Source organism: Tachyglossus aculeatus, chromosome 23, assembly GCF_015852505.1.
Source record: "Tachyglossus aculeatus isolate mTacAcu1 chromosome 23, mTacAcu1.pri, whole genome shotgun sequence".
In the NCBI taxonomy this organism is placed as follows: domain Eukaryota; kingdom Metazoa; phylum Chordata; class Mammalia; order Monotremata; family Tachyglossidae; genus Tachyglossus; species Tachyglossus aculeatus.
This window is the reverse complement of record NC_052088.1, coordinates 28,829,547-28,852,690: the sequence shown is the minus strand read 5'-3', so window position 1 is coordinate 28,852,690 and position 23,144 is coordinate 28,829,547. Positions and strand designations below refer to the sequence as shown.

Below are 23,144 nucleotides of genomic sequence, written 5' to 3'. Positions count from 1 at the left end.
ATAGTGATGGTATTTGTTAAGGCTTACTATGTGCCAAGCACTGTTCTAAATGCTGGGGTACATACAAGCAAATCAGGTTGGACACACTCCCTGTCCCACGTGGGGCTCACAGCAGTAATCCCCAAGTTACAGATGAGGTAACTAAGGGAACTAGTCAAGTGCGAGTTTTTACTTAGGAGGATTGGAGGAATTTAACCCGGCACTGACAAATATGAGGAGGATGTCAGTGGTGGCAGTGTGGATTACGTGTGCTGGCCCATGTTTATGTGATCTTCTTGCCTGAGTCCTAACTCAAGAAACCCCCATGCCTCCACAGCCTGACCTCTTCTGTCAGAAAATCGCTCACCTTGGCCGACTTCTTGGGAGCCTCTGGAGGTTCGGCGCGGCTGTTGAAGTCCCCGGACAGAGTGTCGATAGGATCTTGGGCGTCTGAGGGATTCTGAAAGAGCCGCCGCCGTAAGTGGCCGAACCTCACTGAAGCTTCAACAGAAATGCTCAAGGGCCTCCTCGCTTTCCTCCGCAAAGAGGAGCTTGGTTTCCTCACATAAACAGCCCTTCCCTGCTAGACTCAGGAGGACACAGACCATCTCCCACCCTACCGTGGCCAGAATTCAACTCTGGAAACCAGAAGCAACATTGAACCAAACTCTTGCGGCTCTTACCTTGGGCTCTTCAGGGGGTGGTGGCTTCGCCGGGCTCCCCTGAAATACAAGATCACATTTTGCCCAACGAGTTTCAGCAGCCTTCCTGCCCCACCCTCAGAGCTGGGTACAAAGTGAGATCACATGGGTCTTTGCCCTGCTCTCTGGGGACAGTGGGACTCTGCCACCTCAGACCCCCGGAGGATCCATCTGGCTGTAGATATCAATCATTTATTTATTCATTCATTCAATCATATTTATCAAGTGCTTACTGCGTACAGAGAACTGTACCAAGAGCTTGGGAGAGTACAACAAAAAAACAGACACATTCCCTGCCCACAACATAATAATGCCTGTCCCCTCCTCTAGGCACTAAGCTCCTCATGGGCAGGAAATGTACCTACCAACTCTATTGGATTGTATTTTCCCAAGCCCATAGTACAGTGTTCTGTATAAAGAGCTCAATAAATACCACTGATTGGAGACCTTTAGAAGCCCAGATTCCCCCACACTCCTGCCCAACCTTGCTTCTATCAGAGTCCAGAGGCAGGCCTAAAGGCGACCCTTTCTCCTTCAGGCCTGGAACTCCCTCCCCTTTCATCTCTGACAGTCCACCACTCTCCCCACCTTAAAAAAACACTGCCCTAGAATCACACCTCCTCCAAGAGGCCTTCCCTTTATTTGCCCTATCCACCCTCTTCTCTGTGTCAACCATGCCCTTGGCTGTGTACCCCTTAATTGATCCTCACCCCTGACCCACACCACTTCCATACAGATTCTTTTACTCTACCACTTTCCCCATGATGATGATGATGGTATTTGTTAAGCGCTTACTATGTGCCAAGCACTGGTCCCCCATCCTTAATCTATTTTAATGTCCTTCTCCCTCTCCAGACTGTTAGCTCCAAGTGGGCAGTGACCACGTCTCCCAACTCTGTTGTACTGTACATTCCCAAGGGCTTAGTAGAGTGCTCTGCACATAGTAAGCACTCAAATACCACTGATTGATTGACGCTTGCCTTTGAAAAATGTCAAATCATTCCATCATCACCTGCACATTCAGCATGGGTTTCCCCAGCTGATGGGCAGAATCTTCCCTAGCAGGCAATTCTGCTGCTTTTTTACACTCCAACATGGCCCACCTTGTCAGGGAGCCGAGTGATTCTGAGTCAGCAGGGCTCTACTTGCACTTGGTACTGCTTAGGAAGTGATAGGCCTGGGGTCGGAAAGACTCCATCTAGTTGTCGTGGGTACCAGAGCACAGCTCTCTTCCAAGAGGGGGCTCCAAATTAACAAGTAATGCAGATAATAATTCATTGGCCCCTCATTTTAAAATGAGCCTCTAATTTCTAGAACTCATATCAATAATGATGAGGGTCTTGTTAAGCGCTTACTGTGTGCCAAGCACAGTGGGAGGGAGAACTGGTCTTTAATCCTCGATTTACTGATGATGAAAATGAGGCACAGATAATTTAAGGGAAGAAATAATAATGATAATAATAGTGATGGTATTTGTTAATGCTTACTATGTGTCAAGCACTGTTCTGAGCACTGAGGTAGATACAAGCAAATCAGGTTGGACACAGTCCCTGTCCCATGTGGGGCTCACAACAGTAATCCCCATTTTACAGATGAGGTAACTGAAGCACAGAGAAGTTAAGTGACTTGCCCAAGGTCACAAAGCAGACAGTTGGTGAAGCCAGAATTAGAGCCCAGGTCTTTCTGACTCCAGGGCCCAGGCTCTATCCACTAGGCTGTGCTGCTTGTCCCAAGTTACGCAGCAGGCAAGTGGTAGAATTAAGGACAGCCCTCGACTTGCTAAAAATGGAGAGAAAAATCTCTTCTTTTTGGGAAGGTAACAAAGATATTCCATTGTGCTTTGCCTAGATTTTCCCTAAACAGAGCCTCAATAAATACTATTTCATATCTAGTTATCTACTTAGCTTCAATTAATCAATTTTATTTATTGAGCACTTACTGTATTAAGCACTTGGGACAGTACAATATAATAGAAGTTGGTAGACATAATCCCTGCCCACAAGGAGCTACACTTTACAGTTGCACTTTTCCTCCCGAATAAGAGCACATCAATAGCAGTGTCTCTTGTCCTTACCACCAGTAATGTCTCCATCACAACCAAAGTGTATTCCACAACTATTTTTTTAATGGTATTTGTCCAGCAGTTAGTACAGCTCCTGGTACATAGTAAGTGCTTTTACAAATGCCATAATTATTATTATTAAGCCATTACTATGTGCCAAGCATTGAACTATGCGCTGCGTTAGATAGAAGCTAATCAGGTTGGACACAGTCCCTGTCCCACATGAGGCTCACAGCCTTAATCACCATTTTACAGATGAGGTCACTGAAGCACAGAGAAATTAAGCAACTTGCCCAAGGCCACACAACAGACAAGTATTGGGGTCAGGATTAGAACTCAGGGCCTGTGACTGCCATGCCCTTTCTCTTTCCCCTAGGCCACGCCAAAATCCGGTGAAAAGTCACTAAAAAAAATCCTCAAATGCAGACAGCACTCCAATCTTGCTTACCTGGTCATTGTTATCCAGGAGATGCCTGTATTCGGGGGGGATAGTGTCATCTCTCTCACCTAGCTTGTCTCTGTGTTCTGCTTTAGCTTTTTCCTAAAAACACCAACCAGGCAGAATCAATATTCATTTCTACAGCTTCTCACAATCATTCAACTGTATTTAGAGTGCTTACTGTGCGCAGAGTTTAAAGCTTAATCCCCATTTTAGAGATGAGGTAACTGAGGCTCAGGGAAGTTAAGTGACTTGCCCAAGGTCACGCAGCAGCAACTGGCGGAGCCGGCATTAGAACTCCGGTCCTCTGCCTCCCGGGCCTGTGGTCTTTTCCCGAGGCCAGCCCTCTCCTTTACCTTGACTTTGTCCTCCATTGGCTTGTCCTCATCTGGGTCAGGTTGCCTTTGCCCTAGACTGTCAGAAAGTTGGTCCAGGGCATCATCCAGCCCTTTGTCTTCCTGCTAAAAGGAAAAAAAGAAAAAAAAAAGTCAACTCCTCTAGGTCAGGGATCATAGCTACCACTCCATTCATTCATTCAATTGTATTTATTGAGCACTTACTGTGTGCAGAGCACTGTACTAAGCGCTTGGGAAGTACAAGTTGGCAACATATAGAGATGGTCCCTACCCAACAATGGTATTGTAATAATAATAACAACAATAATAATAATAATAGTGGTGGTACTTCTTATGCAGTTACTACGTGCCAGTCACCATACTAAGAACTTGTGTGGATACAAGCAAATCAGTCTCTGTCCCGCATGGGGCTAATCCCCATTTTACAGATGAGGTAACTGAGGCACCGAGAAGTGAAGTGGCTTGCTCAAGGTCACACATCAGACAATGTGGCGGAGGCCAAGTCTTTCTGACTTCCAAGCTCATATTCTATCCACTAGGCCATGCTGCTTCTCTACTCTCCCAAGCATTTAGTACAGCGCCCTGCACTCAAATGCCACTACATCATTCATTGTCATATTTATTGAGCATTCACTATGTGCCAAGCACTGTACTAACACCTTTGTCCCATGAAGGGATGAATTTTGAGCAGGGAACATGTCTACAAACTCTTTTATATTGTTACATTATGCTGTCCCAAATGCTTAGTACAGTGCCCTGCACACAGTATGTGTGCTTAACACAGTGCTCTGCACACAGTGTTTGATAAATACCATTGAATGAATGAATACCACTGACTGACATATTCTCTTCCAGGAAACACATAATAATAATAATAATGGCATTTTTTAAGCGCTTACTATGTGTAAAGCACTGTTCTAAGCCCTGGGGGGGATACAAGGTGATCAGGTTGTCCCTCGGTGGGGCTCACACTCTTCATCCCCATTTTACAGATGAGGTAACTGGCTCCGAGAAGTTAAGTGACTTGCCCAAGGTCACACAGCAGACATGTGACAGAGCTGGGATTCGAACCCCTGACCTCTGACTCCAAAGCCTGTGCTCTTTCCACTGAGCCACGCTGCTTCTCTTTGTTACCATGTAGGGATGCATTGCAGGCAGGGAACGTGTTTACCAACTGTTAGGTTTTATTCTCCCAAGTGTTTAGTACAGTGCTCTGTACACAGTAAGCACTTGATAAATTCTACTGACTGACTGATCACGCTCATTTCCTCCGAGAACGAATTGGTGCTGCTGCCATAGCCAGATACGCAAAGCGACCCGTCAAAGGTTGGGAAAGGAGTGTGCTTTGTTCCGGATTTTCTGTTTTTCACAGTGAGCGCTCGTGACATCCACACCAGCCCAGAGTGAGCTCTGGCGAAGGGATCCCCCTTAGACCTGAGGAGCCCTATGGAGACCTGTGGGAATGCCGACTCCATCTCCGAAGGTTAGCATTTTGGGGATAGAAAGCAGTGTTGCCTAGTGGATAAAGCATGGGAGTCAGAAGGACCTGGGTTCTAATCCCCGCTCCTCCACGTGTTGGCTGTGTGATCTTTGTCAGGTCACTAGACTTCTCTGTGCTTCATTTCCCTCAGCTGTAAAATGGGGATTAAATCTGTGAGCCCCATAGGGGACAGGGACTCTGTCCAACCTGATTAGCTTATGTCTACCCCAGCGCTTAGTACTCATTCCCAGCTGTGTGACTTTGGACAAGTCACTTAATTTCTCTGTGCCTCAGTTACCTAATCTGTAAAATGGGGATAAAGACTGTGAGCCCCCCTTGGGACAACCTGATCACCTTGTAACATCCCCAGCACTTAGAACAGTGCTTTGCACATAGTAAGTGCTTAATCAATCAATCAATCGTATTTATTGAGCGCTTACTGTGTGCACAGCACTGTACTAAGTGCTTGGGAAGTACAAGTTGGCAACACATAGAGACAGTCCCTACCCAACAGTGGGCTCACAGTCTAGAAGGGGGAGACAGAGAACAAAACCAAACATATTAACAAAATAAAATAAATAGAATAGATATGTACAAGTAAAATAAATGGAGTAATAAATATGTACAAATATATACATATATATATACAGGTATATATATATATATACACATAGAGACAGTCCCTACCCAACAGTGGGCTCACAGTCTAGAAGGGGGAGATAGAGAACAAAACCAAACATATTAACAAAATAAAGTAAATAGAATAGATATGTACAAGTAAAATAAATGGAGTATTAAATGCCATTATTATTATTCATTCAGCCAGTCAATCATTTTTATTGAGTCCTTACTGTGTGCAGAGCACTGTACTAAGCACCTGGGAGAATACAATACGATAACAGCCTCATTCCCTGTCCACAAAGAGTTTTCAATACAATGTCTCGCCCATAGTAAGCACTCTTCCAAACAGTACAGTGCTCTGCACACAGTAAGAACAATAATGATGGTGTTTGTTAAGCACTTACTATGGGCCAGGCACTACTAAGTGCTGGAATGGAAACAAGCAAATCAAGTTGGACACAGTCCCTGTCCCATCTGGGGCTCACAGTCTTAATCCCCATTTTACAGATGAGGTAATTTGGGCCCAGAGAAGTGAAGTGACTTGTCCAAGGTCACACAGCAGACAAATGGCAGAGCCAGGAATAGAACCTATGACCTTCTGTCTCCCAGGCCTGTGCTGTATCCATTACATCATGCTACTAAGCACTGGGATAGAAGCAGGATAATCCTCTACTATCAATCAATCTTCTAGACTGTGAGCCCGCTGTTGGGTAGGGACCGTTTCTATATGTTGCCAACTTGTACTTCCCAAGCGCTTAGTACAGTGCTCTGCACACAGTAAGCTCTCAATAAATACGACTGAATGAATGAATCAATTGACTTTATTGAACGCTTACAGTTCTTGTGCAGAGAACTGTACTAAGAGTTTGGGGTGTACAATGTAACAGAGTTAATAGGCACATCCCCTGCCTACAAGGATCTTATAGTTTAGAGGGGGAAACAGACAATATAAATAAATTATTCCTACTACAGACCTTGGCACAGAGTAAGGCACTCAGTAAATACTACCAATTGCTTGATTGATGACACCAGGCAGCCAAACAAATCCCAGGATTCAAGAGTACTTGGGTCTGGGGAAAACAGGTGATGAGGAGAAAATTCCTTTCCTGGGAAGTGAGCTGGCAACCTACCAAGGAATCCTGATACTCTGCTCACAGCCAGCCATGGCCCTCTCCACTCTCATACTGCTTCCTGCTCTGGAGAAACCCACATAACCAACCCTTCGTGGACGGTGGCTGAACCCTGTCAACCACAATCAAGCCAGGCTATTTACTGAGTTCAAATTCTGTGCCAAGTATTTTATACTGAGTGTTGAGACAGTCTTATCTTAGGCTGTCGAGTCATCTCTGACCCAAAGCGACTCCATGGACACATCTCACCTAGAATGCCCCACTCTCCATCTACAAGCGCTCTGGTAGTGGTTTCAGTACAGTAGAGTTAATGGGAACAATTCCCACCCTCGAGGATCTTTCGAGACATGTGCTCTCGCCCTCATTCATTCATTCATTCAGTCGTATTTATTGAGCGTTTACTGTGTGCAGAGCACTGTACTAAGCCCTTGGGAAGTACAAGTTGGCAACATATAGAGACGGTCCCTACCCAACAGTGGGCTCACAGTCTAGAAGGGGGAGACAGAGAACAAAACCAAACATATTAACAAAATAAAATAAGTAGAATAAATATGTACAAGTAAAATAAATAAATAAATAGGGTAATAAATACGTACAAATACATATATACAGGTGCTGTGGGGAAGGGAAGGAGGTAAGGCGGGGGGTATGGAGAGGGGGAGGAGGGGGAGAGGAAGGAGGGGGCTCAGTCTGGGAAGGCCTCCTGGAGGAGGCCCTCACCAGCCCTTCGAGCTTCTGTGGAACATCTCAGCTAGAACCAGGAGTAGCCTGGACTAGAGGATAGACCACTGGCCTGGGAGTCCCAAGGTCATGATCACAAGGTCATGGGATCTAATCCCGGCTCCACCACTTGTCTGCTGTGTGACCTTGGGCACATCACTTCACTTCTCTGGGCCTCAGTTACCTCATCTGTAAAAAGACTATGAGCCCCAGTCTTTGTTCAGTCCAATTTGCCTGTATCCACTCCAGTGCTTAGTAGAATCCCTGGCACATAGTAAGTGCTTAACAAATACCTCATCTGTAAAAAGACTATGAGCCCCAGTCTTTGTCCAGTCCAATTTGCCTGTATCCACTCCAGTGCTTAGTAGAATCCCTGGCACATAGTAAGTGCTTAACAAATACCACAATTATTATTATAAATAACCAGTCTTCCTCCCCAGCCCCCACCCGCATCCCCCACTGCTCACTGAGGTGGGTGGGGGCAGAGCGGCCGCATGGGACTGAGGAGCTGAAGAGGAGGAGACCACTTCTGAGGTGGCAGGGGAGGCCTTCTTGGCTGCGGGTTTCTGAAAGACAAAAAGCACACATGAGGCTTCTATTACCCAGAAGGACTGAACTCCTTGTCTTCCCTCCCAAACCCTGCCCTCTCCTTGACTTTCCCATCACTGTTGACGGCACTACCATCCTTCCCGTCTCACAAGCCCGCAACCTTGGTGTCATCCTCGACTCTGCTCTCTCGTTAACCCCTCACATCCAAGCCGTCCCCAAAACCTGCCGGTCCCAGCTCCGCAACATTGCCAAGATCCGCCCTTTCCTCTCCATCCAAACCGCTACCCTGCTAGTTCAAGCTCTCATCCTATCCTGTCTGGACTACTGCATCAGCCTCCTCTCCAATCTCCCATCCTCCTGTCTCTCCCCACTTCAATCCATACTTCACGCCACTGCCCGGATTGTCTTTGTCCAGAAATGCTCTGGGCATGTTACTCCCTTCCTCAAAAATCTCCAGTGGCTACCAATCGACCTATGCATCAGGCAGAAACTCCTCACCCTTGACTTCAAGGCTGTCCATCACCTCGCCCTCTCTTACGTCACCTCCCTTCTCTCCTTCTATAGCCCAGCCTGCACCCTCCGCTCCTCTGCCACTAATCTCCTCACCGTGCCTCGTTCTCACCTGTCCCGCCATCGACCCCCGGTCCACGTCATCCCCCAGGCCTGGAATGCCCTCCCTCCGCACATCTGCCAAGCTAGCTCTCTTCCTCCCTTTAAGGCCCTACTGAGAGTTCACCTCCTCCAGGAGGCCTTCCCAGACTGAGCCCCCACCTTCCTCTCCCCCTCACCCCCCTCTCCATCCCCGTCTTACCTCCTTCCCTTCCCCACAGCACCTGTATATATGTTTGTATGTATTTATTACTCTATTTTATTTGTACGTGTTTATTCTATTTATTTTATTTTGTTAATATATTTTGTTTTGTTCTCTGTCTTCCCCTTCTAGACTGTGAGCCCACTGTTGGGTAGGGACTGTCTCTATATGTTGCCAGCTTGTACTTCCCAAGCGCTTAGTACAGTGCTCTGCACACAGTAAGCGCTCAATAAATACAATTGAATGAATGAATAAATATGGATTTTTTTTTCTAGCAAGTCATTTTACCTAGCTCAACACTCTTTTCCAGGGGACAGAAAGGAACACTGGATGATTCGACTCTGCTACCATCCTCGTGCCCACCTTCACTTTCTAACTCTGAGCTTCCAGAAACACACTTCCTGGAGGTGATTTTTTTCGAGGACTCAATCAACCACATTTATTGAGCACTTCCTGTGCAGAGCACTGTACTAAGTGTTTGGAAGAGTTCAATATTACAGAATTGGTAGACACGACCCCTGCCTACAACGAGCTTAGAGACTCCACGAGGAGACAGTCATTAATATAAATAAATAAATCATGGATACATATAGAAGTGCTGTGGGAAGGGTGAAAAACGGAGCAAATCCAAGTATAAGGGTGACACAGAAGGGAGTGGGAGAAGAGGAAATGAGGGCCTAGTCAGGGAAGGCCTCTTGGAGGAGACATGCCTTCAATAAGGCTTTGAAGTGGGGGTGAGTAATTGTCTGACAGATATAAAGAAGGAGGGCACTCCAGGCCAGCAGCAGGACGTGGGTGAAAGGTTGGCAGCGAGATAGATGAGATAGAATTAGTACAGTGCTCTGCACACAGTAAGCGCTCAATAAATACGATTGAATGAATGAATGAATAGAAGTAGAGGGAGAAGGTTGTCATTAGAGAAGCAAAGTGTGGGGGTTGGGTAGTACTGGGAGAGGAGGGAATTGATTGTGGTCAAGAAGAAAGGTGAAAAGCTCATTACTGGAGTTTTTCAGAGCATTTCACCCTCCTCCAAGTGATATGGAGGGGCCTGCTCTTCATCATTTTGGCTTATGACTAAACACCCAGCATCCATCTTCTAGTAACCCCTGTCCCTGTAGATCCCCTATCTTCTAGTGCTCGCTAAGGATTTAAAGAATTCAAGACAGAATTCCAAGGTGTTCTAGCTCTCTCAGGATCCCACCCTCGGCAGCTGAAGGCCGGATTCGAGGCCAGCGGGCGAGGGCCGCTTCGCTCCACCTCTCCCGGCGCGCTCCACCCCAAGGAGGCAGTGAAGGGACTGGCCGGTGCCAGACTCACCTTGGCCATGGGGAGAGGGGCCGCTTGCGTGACCGGGGCCGAAGAAAAGCCTTCGGACAGGGCCTCCAGCAGGTCGTCATCGCTCATAGCCTGCAGGTAGCCAGAAAGGAAACCATCACCCTCAGCCTTCTCGGGGACCAGAGAGAAAACAGTCTGTCGGCGTGACGGATATCAAGATGGACATGAGCGAGAAAGGGAGAAGCCCCCTTACCGGAAGTTTGTCTGAGGGCTTGGGCAGGAGCGGTTTTCCGTCTTTATCCTACGATGAAAACACAAGAGCTGAATTGTCTCAACCCTGAGCAGAAGTGCAAAGCTGCAGACACCATAGACACCGTACGCTCTAGACACTGTTGATTCAAGAAATGAGAAAAATTCCAGCTACAAACAGGGTGGCATAGTGGACGGACCACAGGCCTGGGAGTCAGAAGGTCGTGGGTTCTAATCCCAGCTCTAATCCCAGCTCTGCCACTTGTCTGCTGGGCAAGTCCCGTCACTTCTCTGGCCCTCAGTTACCTCATCTGTAAAATGGGGATTGAGACTGTGAGCCCCATGTGGGACAGGGACTGTGTCCAACCCAATTTGCTTGTAGTCGCCCCAGCACTTAGTATAGTACCTGGCACACAGCAAGCACTTAATATCATAATTATTAATAATAATAGTGATGATAATATGTGTGTACAGATTTATTACTCTATTTATGTTACTTGTACATATTTACTATTCTATTTATTTTGTTAATGATGTGCATTTAGCCCATTGTTGGATAGGGACCATCTCAATATGTTGCCGACTTGTAGTTCCCAAGTGCTTACTACAGTGCTCTGTACACAGTAAGCGCTCAATAAATACACTTGATTGAATTAATGAATTTAGCTTTAATTCTATTAGTTCTGACAACTTGACACCTGTCCACATGCTTTGTTTTGTTGTTTGTCTCCCCCTTCTAGACTGTGAACCCGTTGTTGGGTAGGGACCGTCCCTACATGTTGCCAACTTGTACTTCCCAAGCGCTTAGTACAGTGCTCTGCACATAGTAAGCACTCAATAAATACGATTGAATGAATGAATTAATTAATAATAGTAATACTAATTGTGGTATGTATTAAGCGCCCTTTCACTTTTTAATGGCATTTTTTAAGCAGTTACTACTGCCAAGTATTGTACTATCTGCTTGGATAGATACAAACTAAACAGGTTGGACACAGTCCACATCCCACATGGAGTTCCCAAGTCTTAATTCCCATTTTACAGATGAAGTAACTGAGGCACAGAGAAGTTAAGTGACTTAAGTGACAGTGCTGGTGTAGATACAAGATTGTGAGTTAGGTCCCAGTCCTGAGGTAACAGTTTAAGTAGGAGGGAGAACACAGCTATTAAATCCCCATTTTCAAACGAGGGAACTATGGCACAGAGAAGTGAAGTGACTTGCCCATGTGGCAGAGCCGGAATTAGAAACCAGGTCCTCTGACTCCTAAGCCCGGGTTCTTTCCACTGGGTCACGCTGCTTCCCAGGGGCATGGATTCCATGAGTGAATAAAGATGAGGCCCAGCAAATGGCTGGGTTGGGAGGGAGGTGGGCAGCCTCCCATTTCCTTCTCGCCATCAAGCAGGGTAGCCCAGTGGATAGATCACAGGCCTGAGAGCCAGAAGGACCTCAATTCTAACCCCAGCTCTGCCACTTGTCTGCTGTGTGACCTTAGGCAAGTCACTTCACTTCTCTGGGTCTCGGTTATCTGATCGGGGAAATGGGGATTAAGACTGTGAGCCCCATGTGGGATACAGATTGGGTCATGGCTCAGTGGAAAGAGCATGGGCTTTGGAGTCAGAGGTCATGGGTTCAAATCCCAGCTCCACCAATTGTCAGCTCTGTGACTTTGGGCAAGTCATTTAACTTCTCTGTGCCTCAGTTCCCTCATCTGTAAAATGAGGATTAAGACTGTGAGCCCCCCATGGGGCAACCTGATCACCTTGTAACCTCCCCAGCATTTAGAACAGTGCTTTGCACATTGTAAGTGCTTAATAAATGCCATAATTATTATTATTAGCTTGTATCTATCCCAGGGCTTAGTACAGTTCCTGGCACATAGTGAGCACTTCAATACCTAGTGAGAGTTGATCCCAATTCTCCAACCCATAAATGGGGAGATTGGGAAAAGGTCAGGCTGCCTTTATCCTCTCTACTCCTCTGCATCTCCCACCTGCCGTCTCCATCTGCTCCCTCTCTGGAAGGGGGAAAGGAAGCTTAATACACGACAGCCTGCTCCTGGGGAACTGAGAGCTAGCACTGTCCCCTAAAACCCATCACAGAGTGGGCACACGCTCTTCCGCCCGCCTCCTCCCAACTGCTCTCTGTACAGGGCCAACGGACCGTGCTCGGTGGAAATTCTACTCAACTGGTCTGGGGAAGCACTGGATTCTTAGACCTTTGAATAGACTTAGGTTGGGTCCAGTGATAATCCGGGAATTTGGCAAAAATGCTATCTCCCTAAAGGTAAATAGAAATAATCGACTCCATTCCTCCTTCCGACCAGCAGCATTCTGACCAGCATTGATAAGGTGTGGGAGGACCGATGAAATCAATCGCAGCTCCCAAAACACATCAGGGACCGGTACTGAGGCTTCCAACCAGGACTCTTTGCTCCCAAGCCCAGCTGCAAAACCTGTGGGCAGCCCCCTCCCCAATGCCATCTGTTGCAAAGCATGATTGCTTCTGGGGCATTAATAATAACCGATCATTTATTATTGCTATGCACCAGGTACTAAGCTCTGAGGTAGATACAAGTTTCACAGTTTGGACACAGTCCCTGTCCTGCGTCGGGTTCCCAGTCTAGGTGGGAGGGAGTAGGATTTAATCCCCATTTTACAGATGAAGAAACGGAGGCACTGCAAAGTTATCTTACTTGGCCAAGGTCAATCAATCAATCAATGAATCATTGGTATTTATTGAGGGCTTACTACTTGCACAGCTTGCACTAAGAGCTTGGGAGAGTACAATGGCGGAGCCAGGATTAGAAACAAAGTCCTCTGATTCCCAGGCCTGTGCTGTTTCCACTAGGCCACACTGCTTCTCTATTTATTCAATTTGTGTTCAAATAGAGACTCAAGTTTGGTCAAAGTAGTACACTCTTGGTGGCAGCAGGTCTAAGGGAAGAGCCAGGGACTACAAGTCCCAGAGACCCATTTTTGAGTCTCAACCCTGCCATTTTCCTGCTTTATAGCCTTTCTGTGCTTCCATTTTTTCCCCTGTAAAATGGGGATGAATTGCCGCTTCTCCATCCCTCTTAAACTAAGCCAAGGTTAGGACAGGGGTGTGTTTGATCTGATTATCCTGTATCTACAGCTTAGCACACATAATAGGAACACTTATTAACACTGGAATTTTAGAACTTTTTGATTCAACAGTGTATTACCAGCCAGCCCAGAGACCCCCATTTCTGGGAGGTGGATGCAAATAAGAGTATAGAGACAACAGTCTGTCACCTTAACTTCTTCAAGTCGGTATTCGGGCGGGATTGTTTCTTCTTTTTCACCAAGTTTTTCCCGACCTTCTTTTTTGTTCTTCTCCTGAGGAGAGTCACATTTCACTTTCATTATTAGCACTCTGTCATGCGGTATTCAGCGATCGGTGGGGAAGGGCTATAGTTAAATTTGAGATCCACATGAATAAGAGTAACATCACCAGGCATTGGCCATGATTCCAAAGTTCACTATTTTGGGGACCACCTTCTTTCAAAATGTTTCTGGGTCGGGATCCATAGTGGGAACTTCAACTGGCTTTTCACCTGTTTCTCCTGGCTATAGCACACTAGAAGTAATAAGGGTTAGCCATGCCTTTCCTCATCAAGCAGAAACTCTTTCTGACTGTTCGATACTAGATATTTAATCAGCAATCTCTCTTCTACTTACCCTCACTGCTTTCCCATTATTACCCAGCTCACGTACTTCACTCCCCTAAAACTGACCTACTCACTGGGCCTCACTCTAAATTCTCTCAGTACTGACCCGACGCTATCTTCCTCCTGGACCTCCCTTCCCCGCCAGTTTACAGAACAAAACTTACCACCTTCAAAGCTCTAGTACAATCACACCTACAACAGGAGGGCTTCTCTGATGAATCTCTCGTCTCCCCGGCTCCATTACCCACCCCTCTAATTGTGTTACCTATTTTATTGAGACCTCACTCCCTAAACGGGAAGCAGCATGGCCTAATGGAAAGAGCACGGGCCTGGGAGACAGAGGACTTGGGTTCTAATTCTGACTTCTCTTTATGATCTTGGAAAAGTCACTGTGCCTCATGTGCAAAATGGGGATTCAATAACTGTTCTCTCTTCCTTCTTATTCTGTGAGCCCTATGTGGGACCTGATTATACTTAGACCAGTGCTTGGCATATAGGAAACACTTAAACACCGCAATTATTAAACATTTAGTTATTCACTCTCCATCTGTCTCAACAGCACTTACATACATATCTTTAACCTCTGTTGCTTCCCCTTACCTTTAATCCATTTTAACAACTCTCTCCCCTACTAGATTCTTGAGGAGCGGACCATGTCTACTGACTCCACTGATCTCTCCCAAGAGCTTAGCAGAGTGCTCTGCATACAGTAAATGCTCAACAAATACCACTGATTGTTTGATTAAAACATAACAGGGCCTTCAGCTTCCTTAAATGGAGTAGGTACTGTGTGGAAAATGGAGTCAGGGAGAATAGCTATTTGGGAAAAAAATATTATAAAGGATGAAACAGTTTCTGCAGGCTTCGGACAGGACCATTCAAAGGCTCCTCTTGGGCCTTCAGTACCTTGATTTTGTCCACCACGGGCTTCTTATCTTCTGGGTCCACTTCCTTCTTTCCTAAACTGCCAGCCAAGGCTTCCACAGCATCATCTGGCAATGCCCCAGCCTGCAAGCACATTAGCCAGATGCCCCGATGGTCACTTATCACTCCACTCAAAATAGATTTCTTCAACCCAGTCAAAAAGACACGTTCCACCCCAACCAAAGATTAGAATGATCATTTATTTTTTGAAAACCTCAAGCATTTGGGAAGCAGCATGGCATAAAGGATACAGCACAGGCCTAGGAATCAGAAGGACCTGGGTTCTAATTCCAACTCCACTGCTTGCTGGCTGTGTGACCTTGGGTAAGTCACTTCATTTCTCTGTGCCCCAGCTACCTCAACTGCAAAATGGGGATTAAGACTGTGAGCCCCATGTAGGACAGGGACTATGTCCAACCTGATTAGCTTGTACATACTCCAGGGCTTAGTAAAGTGCCTGGCACGTAATAAGCTCTTAAATACCATTTTAAAAAAAGAAAAAAAAAAAGGCAACTCATTATACATTTGTTTTCAAGGTTTACATGACAGCCTGACATTTCCCATGTTCTAAAATGTCAAAGCCAAGCCAGGCCCTGTCCTGGATTTGCTAGATGGAGATAATCCAGACATGAGAGCTGTGGGCCTCATTCAATCTGGCCAAGTGCCCTCTCTTCCCAGAGGCACATGGCGACTGGGGTGAGAGTAGAAAAGGTGCTGGAGAGAAAAGCAGAAATCAGTATGGTTTCACACTGAGGTGAAAAGTCTCTGAGAACCCCAGAGGGATTTTCCCAAAGTTCACAGCGAGGAACAGAACTTTGTACCTCTTCTGAAATGCTTTATTCAGAGACATGGTTGCTGGGAGAAAGTTGGCAGAGTACCCTGTGGTCTGGAAGACCAGGATCCTTTTGTCTCTCGTCACTATTATCATCATCATTCTATCTACCCCAGAGCTTCAGCACAGTGCTCGGTACAGAGTAAGTGCTTAACAAATACCACAATTATATGTTTATAATAATTATTGCTACTGGGCTTTAACTCACCTCCCCTCATCCCCCACATGCCGTCGGGACAGAAAGTGGGGACAGCAGAGTGATGGGGGAACCAGATGGAGGAATGTGACTTCAAGGAGATGGGGAATTACTCACGGGAGCAGTGGATCGGGGAGCAGAAGCTTGCACGGAACACATGGACGTGCGTGAGACGGTTTCTCCCACAGCAGCAGGTGCCTTGGGAACAGGTGCTGGGCCCTTAGATTTCTGAGGAGGAAACAATCAGCCAATAGAAACATGTGCTAATTCTGTTGTATCACTCTCCCAACCGCTCAGTTCGGTGCTCTGCACACAGTAAACACTCAATAAATACAACTGACTGACTGAACGGGTTGTCCCTTTCAATGTTGCAGAGGAACGGTAAGCCTCAGAGGGCTTCTCCTCGGCCAGCCCTGAGATCAAAGGAGACTCACCTGGGTTTTGTCAGTTGGTTTTGATTGTGTTTTTTTCGGGTCAGGGCTTTGGAAATCTTTGGGAAACTCATCCACAAGTTCGAATTCACTCACGAGCTGCAAAGCAAGGATAAGATGGTGGAGCAGGGTGAGATAAATTCATCTCAGAGGCAAACCCTGAGAATTAATGTGCTATTTTCACCAGAGAGAAGTTAGCATTCACTTTAAGTCGACAATATAAGATGTGGTGTAGTCTAACAGCCTACCCTGCAAACACTGAACCTAAAAACCAAGGACAAAGCAAAAGTTATTATATTCAGTCCCAAATGTGTGTGTGTATATATATATACACATAGATAGATACACATATACACACACACACACGCATATATACTTTAAAATCAGAATTAATTTTTATACTAATTTTGTAATAAAAATCAAACAGAAATATTTGACACCATTGTGCAATACTCAGAGTGATTTTTAAGTAATCATTTTCTTGAAATTTTAATTTCTGAACTTTTCCTGGTTTATCATCCTAAAAACAAAGTTCTTGAGAACATTCCTAACCTACCAAGATTCTTTCTGCTCCTAATTCAGTCCCCTTTGAAAGATTTGGAGAAGAGATAGTAGATTCTGTGATTTCATTGTCTAAACTGTGAGTTTCATTAGATTTTTTTTTTTTTTTTACAAATCCTGGACTTTTTATAGTTTGAAAAGGCTAAGTACACTGAACAATTTCTACACATCTCTGTTCCCATACTGAAGAGCCTGAAATTCTGCTGCTCATTTTATGTTTAATGGGCATCCTTACCTTTAATATTTTTATTTCATCTTTTCTTTTTTTAAAAATGGTGTACGTTCAATGCTTACTTCGTGCCAGGTACTGTAGTAAGCACTAGGTTAGGTACAAGATAAGCAGGTTAGACAATGTCTGTGTCCCACATAGGGCACACGGTCCAAGAGGGAGGGAGAATGGGTTTTGAATTCCCATTTTATAGATGAGGTAACTGAGGCACAGAGGATGTAAGTGACTCACCCAAGGTCACACAGCAGACAAGTTATGAGTCTTTATGTGTCTGCCGCCATTTCCCTAATCCCATTATTTGTAGATTAAGAGCTCCTTGGAGGGCAAGGGCTCTCGTCTATTTCTCATTCAAATACTTTTTTCTCCAACCCTTGGTCCAGTGTTTTGCACATAGTAAGTGCATAATAAATTCTATTACAACTACTGAACCAAAGATGAGATAACACTTCGAGTCTGAGAAGCAGGATGGCCCAGTTGAAAGAGTGTGGTGGGCCTGAGAGTCAGAAGACCTGGGTTGAAATCCTGGCTCTGCTACTTGCCTGCTGTGACACCATGGGGAAGACGCTTAACTTCCCTGTGCTTCAGTTCCCTCATCTGCAAAATGGGGATTCAGTATCTGTTCCCTCACCTACTAAGACTGTGAATCCCACAAGGGACCTGATCATTTTGTATCTACCCAAGGGCTTACTTCAGTACTTGGCACATAGTAAGCGCTTAACTAGTACAATTACTACTATTATTATTATTGTTCTGTATGGCCCCATGCAATAGCAATTCCAAACCAAAGCTGGTTTGAACCAATCTGTTTACTGATTGACCTGTTCCCACGAACCATTAACTTCTCCTGAAATGTAGTCCAAAATTTCACGTATTTGAACGTATTTGAGTATTTATTTATTTTATTTTGTTAATATGTTTTGTTCTCTGTCTCCCCCTTCTAGACTGTGAGCCCGCTGTTGGGTAGGGCCCGTCTCTATATGTTGCCAACTTGTACTTCCCAAGCGCTTAGTACAGTGCTCTGCACACTGTAAGCACTCAATAAATATGATTGAATGAATGAATGAATGGAGTCAAGCTGTGCAGGCTACTTTTTCACTTCCTAGAGAGGCACCATTAACCAGCTTCCAGCCATTGGAGATTTGGATGTCTCTGCTTTGGGCTAAACACCAATAGAGGAAACCAGATCAGAAGCAGTGTGGCCTAGTGGATAAAGCCTGGACCTGAGAGTCAGTAGGATCTGGGTTCCAATCCTGACTCTGACATTTGCCTTCTCTGTGACCTTGGGCAAGTCACTTCATTTCTCAGTTACCTCATCTGCAAAATAGGGATTAAGACTGTGAGCCCCAGGTAGGACAAAGACTACGCCCAACCCGATAAGCTTGTACCTACCCCAGCGCTTAGCACAGTGCCTGGCACAGAGTAAGTGCTTAACAAACACCATTTAAAAACAAACAAATAATAAAACAGATTGCCCCCTGGCTGAAATTGCTGGTTGAAAACTTTCCTCCCATATACCCTCCTAGCATGTTAGATGTCAGAGCTATGGAACAAAACAGTGAATCAATCAATAGTATTAATTGAATGCTGTGTGCAGAACACTGCACTAAGCACTTGGGAGAGTATATGCAAGAGTTGGTAGACATGATCCCTACCTGCGACAAGCTTACAACTAGAGGGGGAGATAGACATTATATATCAATCGTATTTATTGAGCGCTTATTGTGTGCAGAGCACTGTACTAAGCACTTGGGAAGTACAAGTTGGCAACATATAGAGACAGTCCCTACCCAACAGTGGGCTCACAGTCTAGAAGAAAAATAACACTCTGCCCTAACAGGGACTTGAACCCTGGACCCTCAGATTAAAAGTCTGATGCTCTACCGACTGAGCTATCCGGGCTCTATGTACAGATGTACTTGAACACTCTCTGCCAGACCATTGATAATCTATGGAAAAAAAGGACAGAAACCCACGATATCCCATTACATTTCAAATCAAAACCAGAAAATCAGCTCTAGGCAAGGAGCATGTCTACCCAGTCTATTATAGTATACTCTCCCAAGCACTTATAGTGGTCTGAAGTCAATAAGTGCTCAATAAATATCATTAACTGATTGATGAGCTTCCTGGCCAAATCCTGCCCTCAGCTTCTAATCACCATAAGTATGCTTGAATTCACTGAATTTAGGGTGCTGGCAATATCTCTCTTGTACTACACACTTCTGGGAAGAGAATGTGGCCATCTAGAAAGAGGCCCAAAGCACTCAAATCCTCACCTGGGGTTTTTCTTCAGGCTTTGGCAACAGCGGTTTTCCATCTTTATCCTGCAAATAAAATTAAAGCAAATTTTAAATATGCCTTTCTAGGCTCTATTGTCAATAACCACATTGAAAACACGCCGTCTGTTTGAAACAGAATTCAGGAATGAGGACGGAAAGAGCAGTTGATGAAGGGAAAAATTTAGATTTTGCAGTCAGCCCTTGTTTTATTGAGGCTAATTTGTGATTCCAATGTGCCGTACTACATAAAGAAGTATATAGACTGTCATATTCAATGTAGTATTGTGTGGTACTTGTTAAGTGCTTACTATGTGCCAGGCACTGTAATAACTGCTAGGGTAGATTCAAGCTAATCAGGTTGGACTCCATCTATTTCCCTCATGGGGCTCACCGACCTAACCCTCAATTTACAGAAGAGGTAACTGAGGCCCTGAGAAGTGAAGTGACATACTCAAGGTCACACAGAAGACAAGTGTCAGTGCTAGGATTAGAAACGCAGGGCCTCTGACTCACAAGATCATGCTCTTTCCATTAGGCCACATTGCTTCTGGGTGGTACTTACAGAAAGTTCACTCCAGGCTAGTCAGTTAAACTGTTGGCAAGGTAAGTTCTGAACGGTTTTTTTTGGAAGCGAGGCTCGACAGCAAGCTGAAACAACAGCCTGTTGGCCAGCCAAAACCCACCCTCAGACAAGGTCACGTGGTCTGACGTGAGGTAAAAATCATACCGCGAAGATTGGTGTCGACAGTAAGCTCCTTGTGGACAAGGATCGTTTCTACCAATTCTACTGTATTGTACTCTTCCAAGGGCTTAGTACAATGCTCTGCACACAGTAAGCGCTCAATAAATATCACTGATGGATTGATGTGAGGGGCTTTAAAAGTTCAGAATGCTTGCTTGCACAAGGAGAGTAGCCTGGATCTAATCTTCCTCCCACCATCTGCACACACAAAACTTGTTTTGTTGTCTTTCTCCCCCTTTTAGACTGTGAGCCTGTTGTTGGGTAGGGACCGCCTCTATATGTTGATGATTTGTACTTCCCAAGCGCTTAGTACAGTGCTCTGCACACAGTAAATGCTCAATAAATACGGCAATGAATGAATGAGTTGAGAAGCAGCATGGCATAATGGACAGAGCAAGGGCCTGAGAGTCAGAAGGTCATGGGCTCTAATCCTAATCTGCCACTTGTCTGCTGTGTGACCTTGGGCAAGTCAGTTCTCTGTGCCTCTGTGTAACTACCTCATCATGAGACAGGGACTGTGTCCAACCCGATCTGCTGTATTCATCCCAGCGCTTAGTATAGTGCTTGGCACATAGAAAGCGCTTAATACTATAATGATTATTATAATAACTATTATTCAGTTGAGAAGGATGGTCGTCAGATGGAGGTAGCTGTGTCCCTCATCTCCATCTGCTGCCCATGTCGGGGAGGATGCCATCTCTGCCTCCCACTCTCATGAGATTGAACGGGGCTGGGAGGTGTGGAGCTGGGGGTTGGGGGAAGGAGGGAGGTTAGCAAAGTTATTGTGGAGACAATATCGGCAGTCACACAAATGAAGGAGTAACATTTCCCCATGAAACGTGGGGATGTGAAGCAGCATGGCCTAGTGGAAAGAGCAACAGCCTGGGAGTCAGAAGAACTGGGTTCTAATCTTGGCTCTGCCACTTGTCTGCTCTGTGACTGGGCAAGTCACTTCACTTCTTCGTGCCTCAGTTACCTCATCTGTAAGGTGGGGATTAAGACTGTGAGCTCCATGTGGGACAGGGACTGCATCCAACCTGATTCAGCTTGAATCCATTCTAGCGCTTAATACAGTGCCTAGCACATTGTAAGTGCTAAACAAATAGCAGAATTATTAAACGTGTTTTTTGGGCAGACTCCAGGGCGCTTTGGGTTCCGATTCATTCTTTGGGGAGGGAGGAGGGAATTGTGCCACGTCCACGTCTGATGGACGGGTGGAAGGGGGAGATGGCTTTGGGGAAAATTTACCGTTGCTGGTTGCAGTTTGTGCTCAGGGGGGATCGTATCATCCCTTTCTCCACACTTCTTTAGTTTCTCTTCTTTGGCTTTTGCCTGAGGAAGGTGTACAAAGAGTTCAGATGGCACTGTAATCATTCTGTACACAGACAATTTAATGATGCTAGTAAAAGGGACAGTCCATTTGGCTTTAAAGTCACTGAAAAACAGAGTGGCCTTAGTGGATACAGCACGGGCCTGGAAGTCAGAAGGACCTGGGTTCCAATCCGAAACTCTGCCATGTGTCTGCTGTGTGATCTTGGGCAAGTCACTTCACTTTTCTGGGCCTCAGTAACCTCATCTGAAAATGGGGATTAAGACTGTGAGACCCATGCGGGACATGGACTGTGTCCAACCCGATTAGATCTTATCTACCCCAGTGTACAGTGTCGGGAACATAGTAAGCCCTTAACAAACACAATTTAAAAAAACCCCACTCTATCAGTCCTCTCTCTCCCTACTTAGCCTCATTCCTCTCCCACTACAAACCAGCCCACCCACTTCACTCCTCTAATAATAATAACAATGATGGTATTTGTTAAGCACTTACTATGTGCAAAGCACTGTTCTAAGCGCTGAGGGGATTCAAGGCGATCAGGTTGTCCCACGTGGGGCTCACAATCTTAATCCCCATTTTACAGATGAGGTAACTGAGGCACAGAGAAGTTAAGTGACTTGCCCAAAGTCACACAGCTGACAATTGGCGGAGCCGGGATTTGAACCCCTGACCTCTGACTCCAAAGCCCAGGCTCTTTCCACCGAGCCACGCTGCTTCTCTAATACCAACTCACACACTTTGATTTGATCCCATCTCTCTTGCTGTCGACTCCTCATCACACCCTCCCTTCCACCTGGAAGTCTCTCCCCCTTTCACATCTGGCAGATCATCCTCTCCCCATCTCATCTTCAAAGTTCAACTAAAATTACATCTCCTCCAGGAAGCCTTCCATGACTAACTTCTCATCTCCAAATCTTATCTGTCCCCCTACTGCCATGCCCTAGAGTCCTTTTCCCCTAAACACTTAGGAATCCACCCTCTCCCTTCCCCCTACATAACACTTGTGTACATAACTCAACCGCTTCCCTGCTACCTAGTCCATATTTTACAGATGAGGTACCTGAGGCCCAGAGGAGTTAAGTGACTTGCCCATGGTCCCACAACAGACAAGTAGCAGAACCAGGATTAGAACCCAGGTCCTCTGACTTCCCGGCTCTTTCCAAAGTAGGACATCTGCTTCTTTGTTCCGAGTCTATTACGTCCAAGCTTTAGTGGGTGCCCCCTCACTCTGATATGGTGAAATTTGGTGGACAAAAATTGTTTTGGTCCTGACTATACCCTACACGGTTTTGTCAACTTCAATCAGATCTCTCAGCTTGCACCTTTTGAAAGTAAAGAGCTGTAATCTTTTCCATCTACCTTCACACTGAAGCATCTCCTTTCCCTTAATCATCCTTGTTGCCTTTCTCTAAACCTTCTCCAGTTCTGTGATGTCTTTTCTTAGATTTGCAATACTTTTATTACTTTTAGTAGTAATGATAATAATAATAAAATAAGCACAGTGCTTTTCATATAGGCCTTTAATACCTTGATAATAATAATAATAACAGTGATTT

The 23,144-nt window shown here is 45.5% G+C and overlaps 1 protein-coding gene and 1 non-coding gene across 9 annotated transcripts in view; both read right to left on the bottom strand.

Annotated features, from left to right (window-relative positions):
• CAST (calpastatin) overlaps positions 1-23,144 on the bottom strand; it is a 142,117-nt gene that overhangs the window by 3,793 nt on the left and 115,180 nt on the right. For 7 of the 8 annotated variants that reach the window (XM_038765955.1, XM_038765959.1, XM_038765958.1 and 4 more), the window contains 13 exons: positions 21,504-21,587; positions 19,511-19,558; positions 16,448-16,543; positions 16,131-16,241; positions 14,968-15,069; positions 13,646-13,729; positions 10,377-10,424; positions 10,166-10,255; positions 7,956-8,054; positions 3,538-3,642; positions 3,191-3,283; positions 663-701; positions 347-439 (listed from right to left, as the gene is read on the bottom strand). In XM_038765955.1, the coding sequence (XP_038621883.1) occupies positions 347-439; positions 663-701; positions 3,191-3,283; positions 3,538-3,642; positions 7,956-8,054; positions 10,166-10,255; positions 10,377-10,424; positions 13,646-13,729; positions 14,968-15,069; positions 16,131-16,241; positions 16,448-16,543; positions 19,511-19,558; positions 21,504-21,587 (1,092 nt within the window). The remainder of the gene's footprint in view (positions 1-346; positions 440-662; positions 702-3,190; positions 3,284-3,537; positions 3,643-7,955; positions 8,055-10,165; positions 10,256-10,376; positions 10,425-13,645; positions 13,730-14,967; positions 15,070-16,130; positions 16,242-16,447; positions 16,544-19,510; positions 19,559-21,503; positions 21,588-23,144) is intronic. The other variant, XM_038765956.1, reaches the window with a different exon arrangement.
• On the bottom strand, positions 19,061-19,133 carry TRNAK-UUU. The gene has a single exon. It is a non-coding gene; the product is annotated as a tRNA-Lys (tRNA).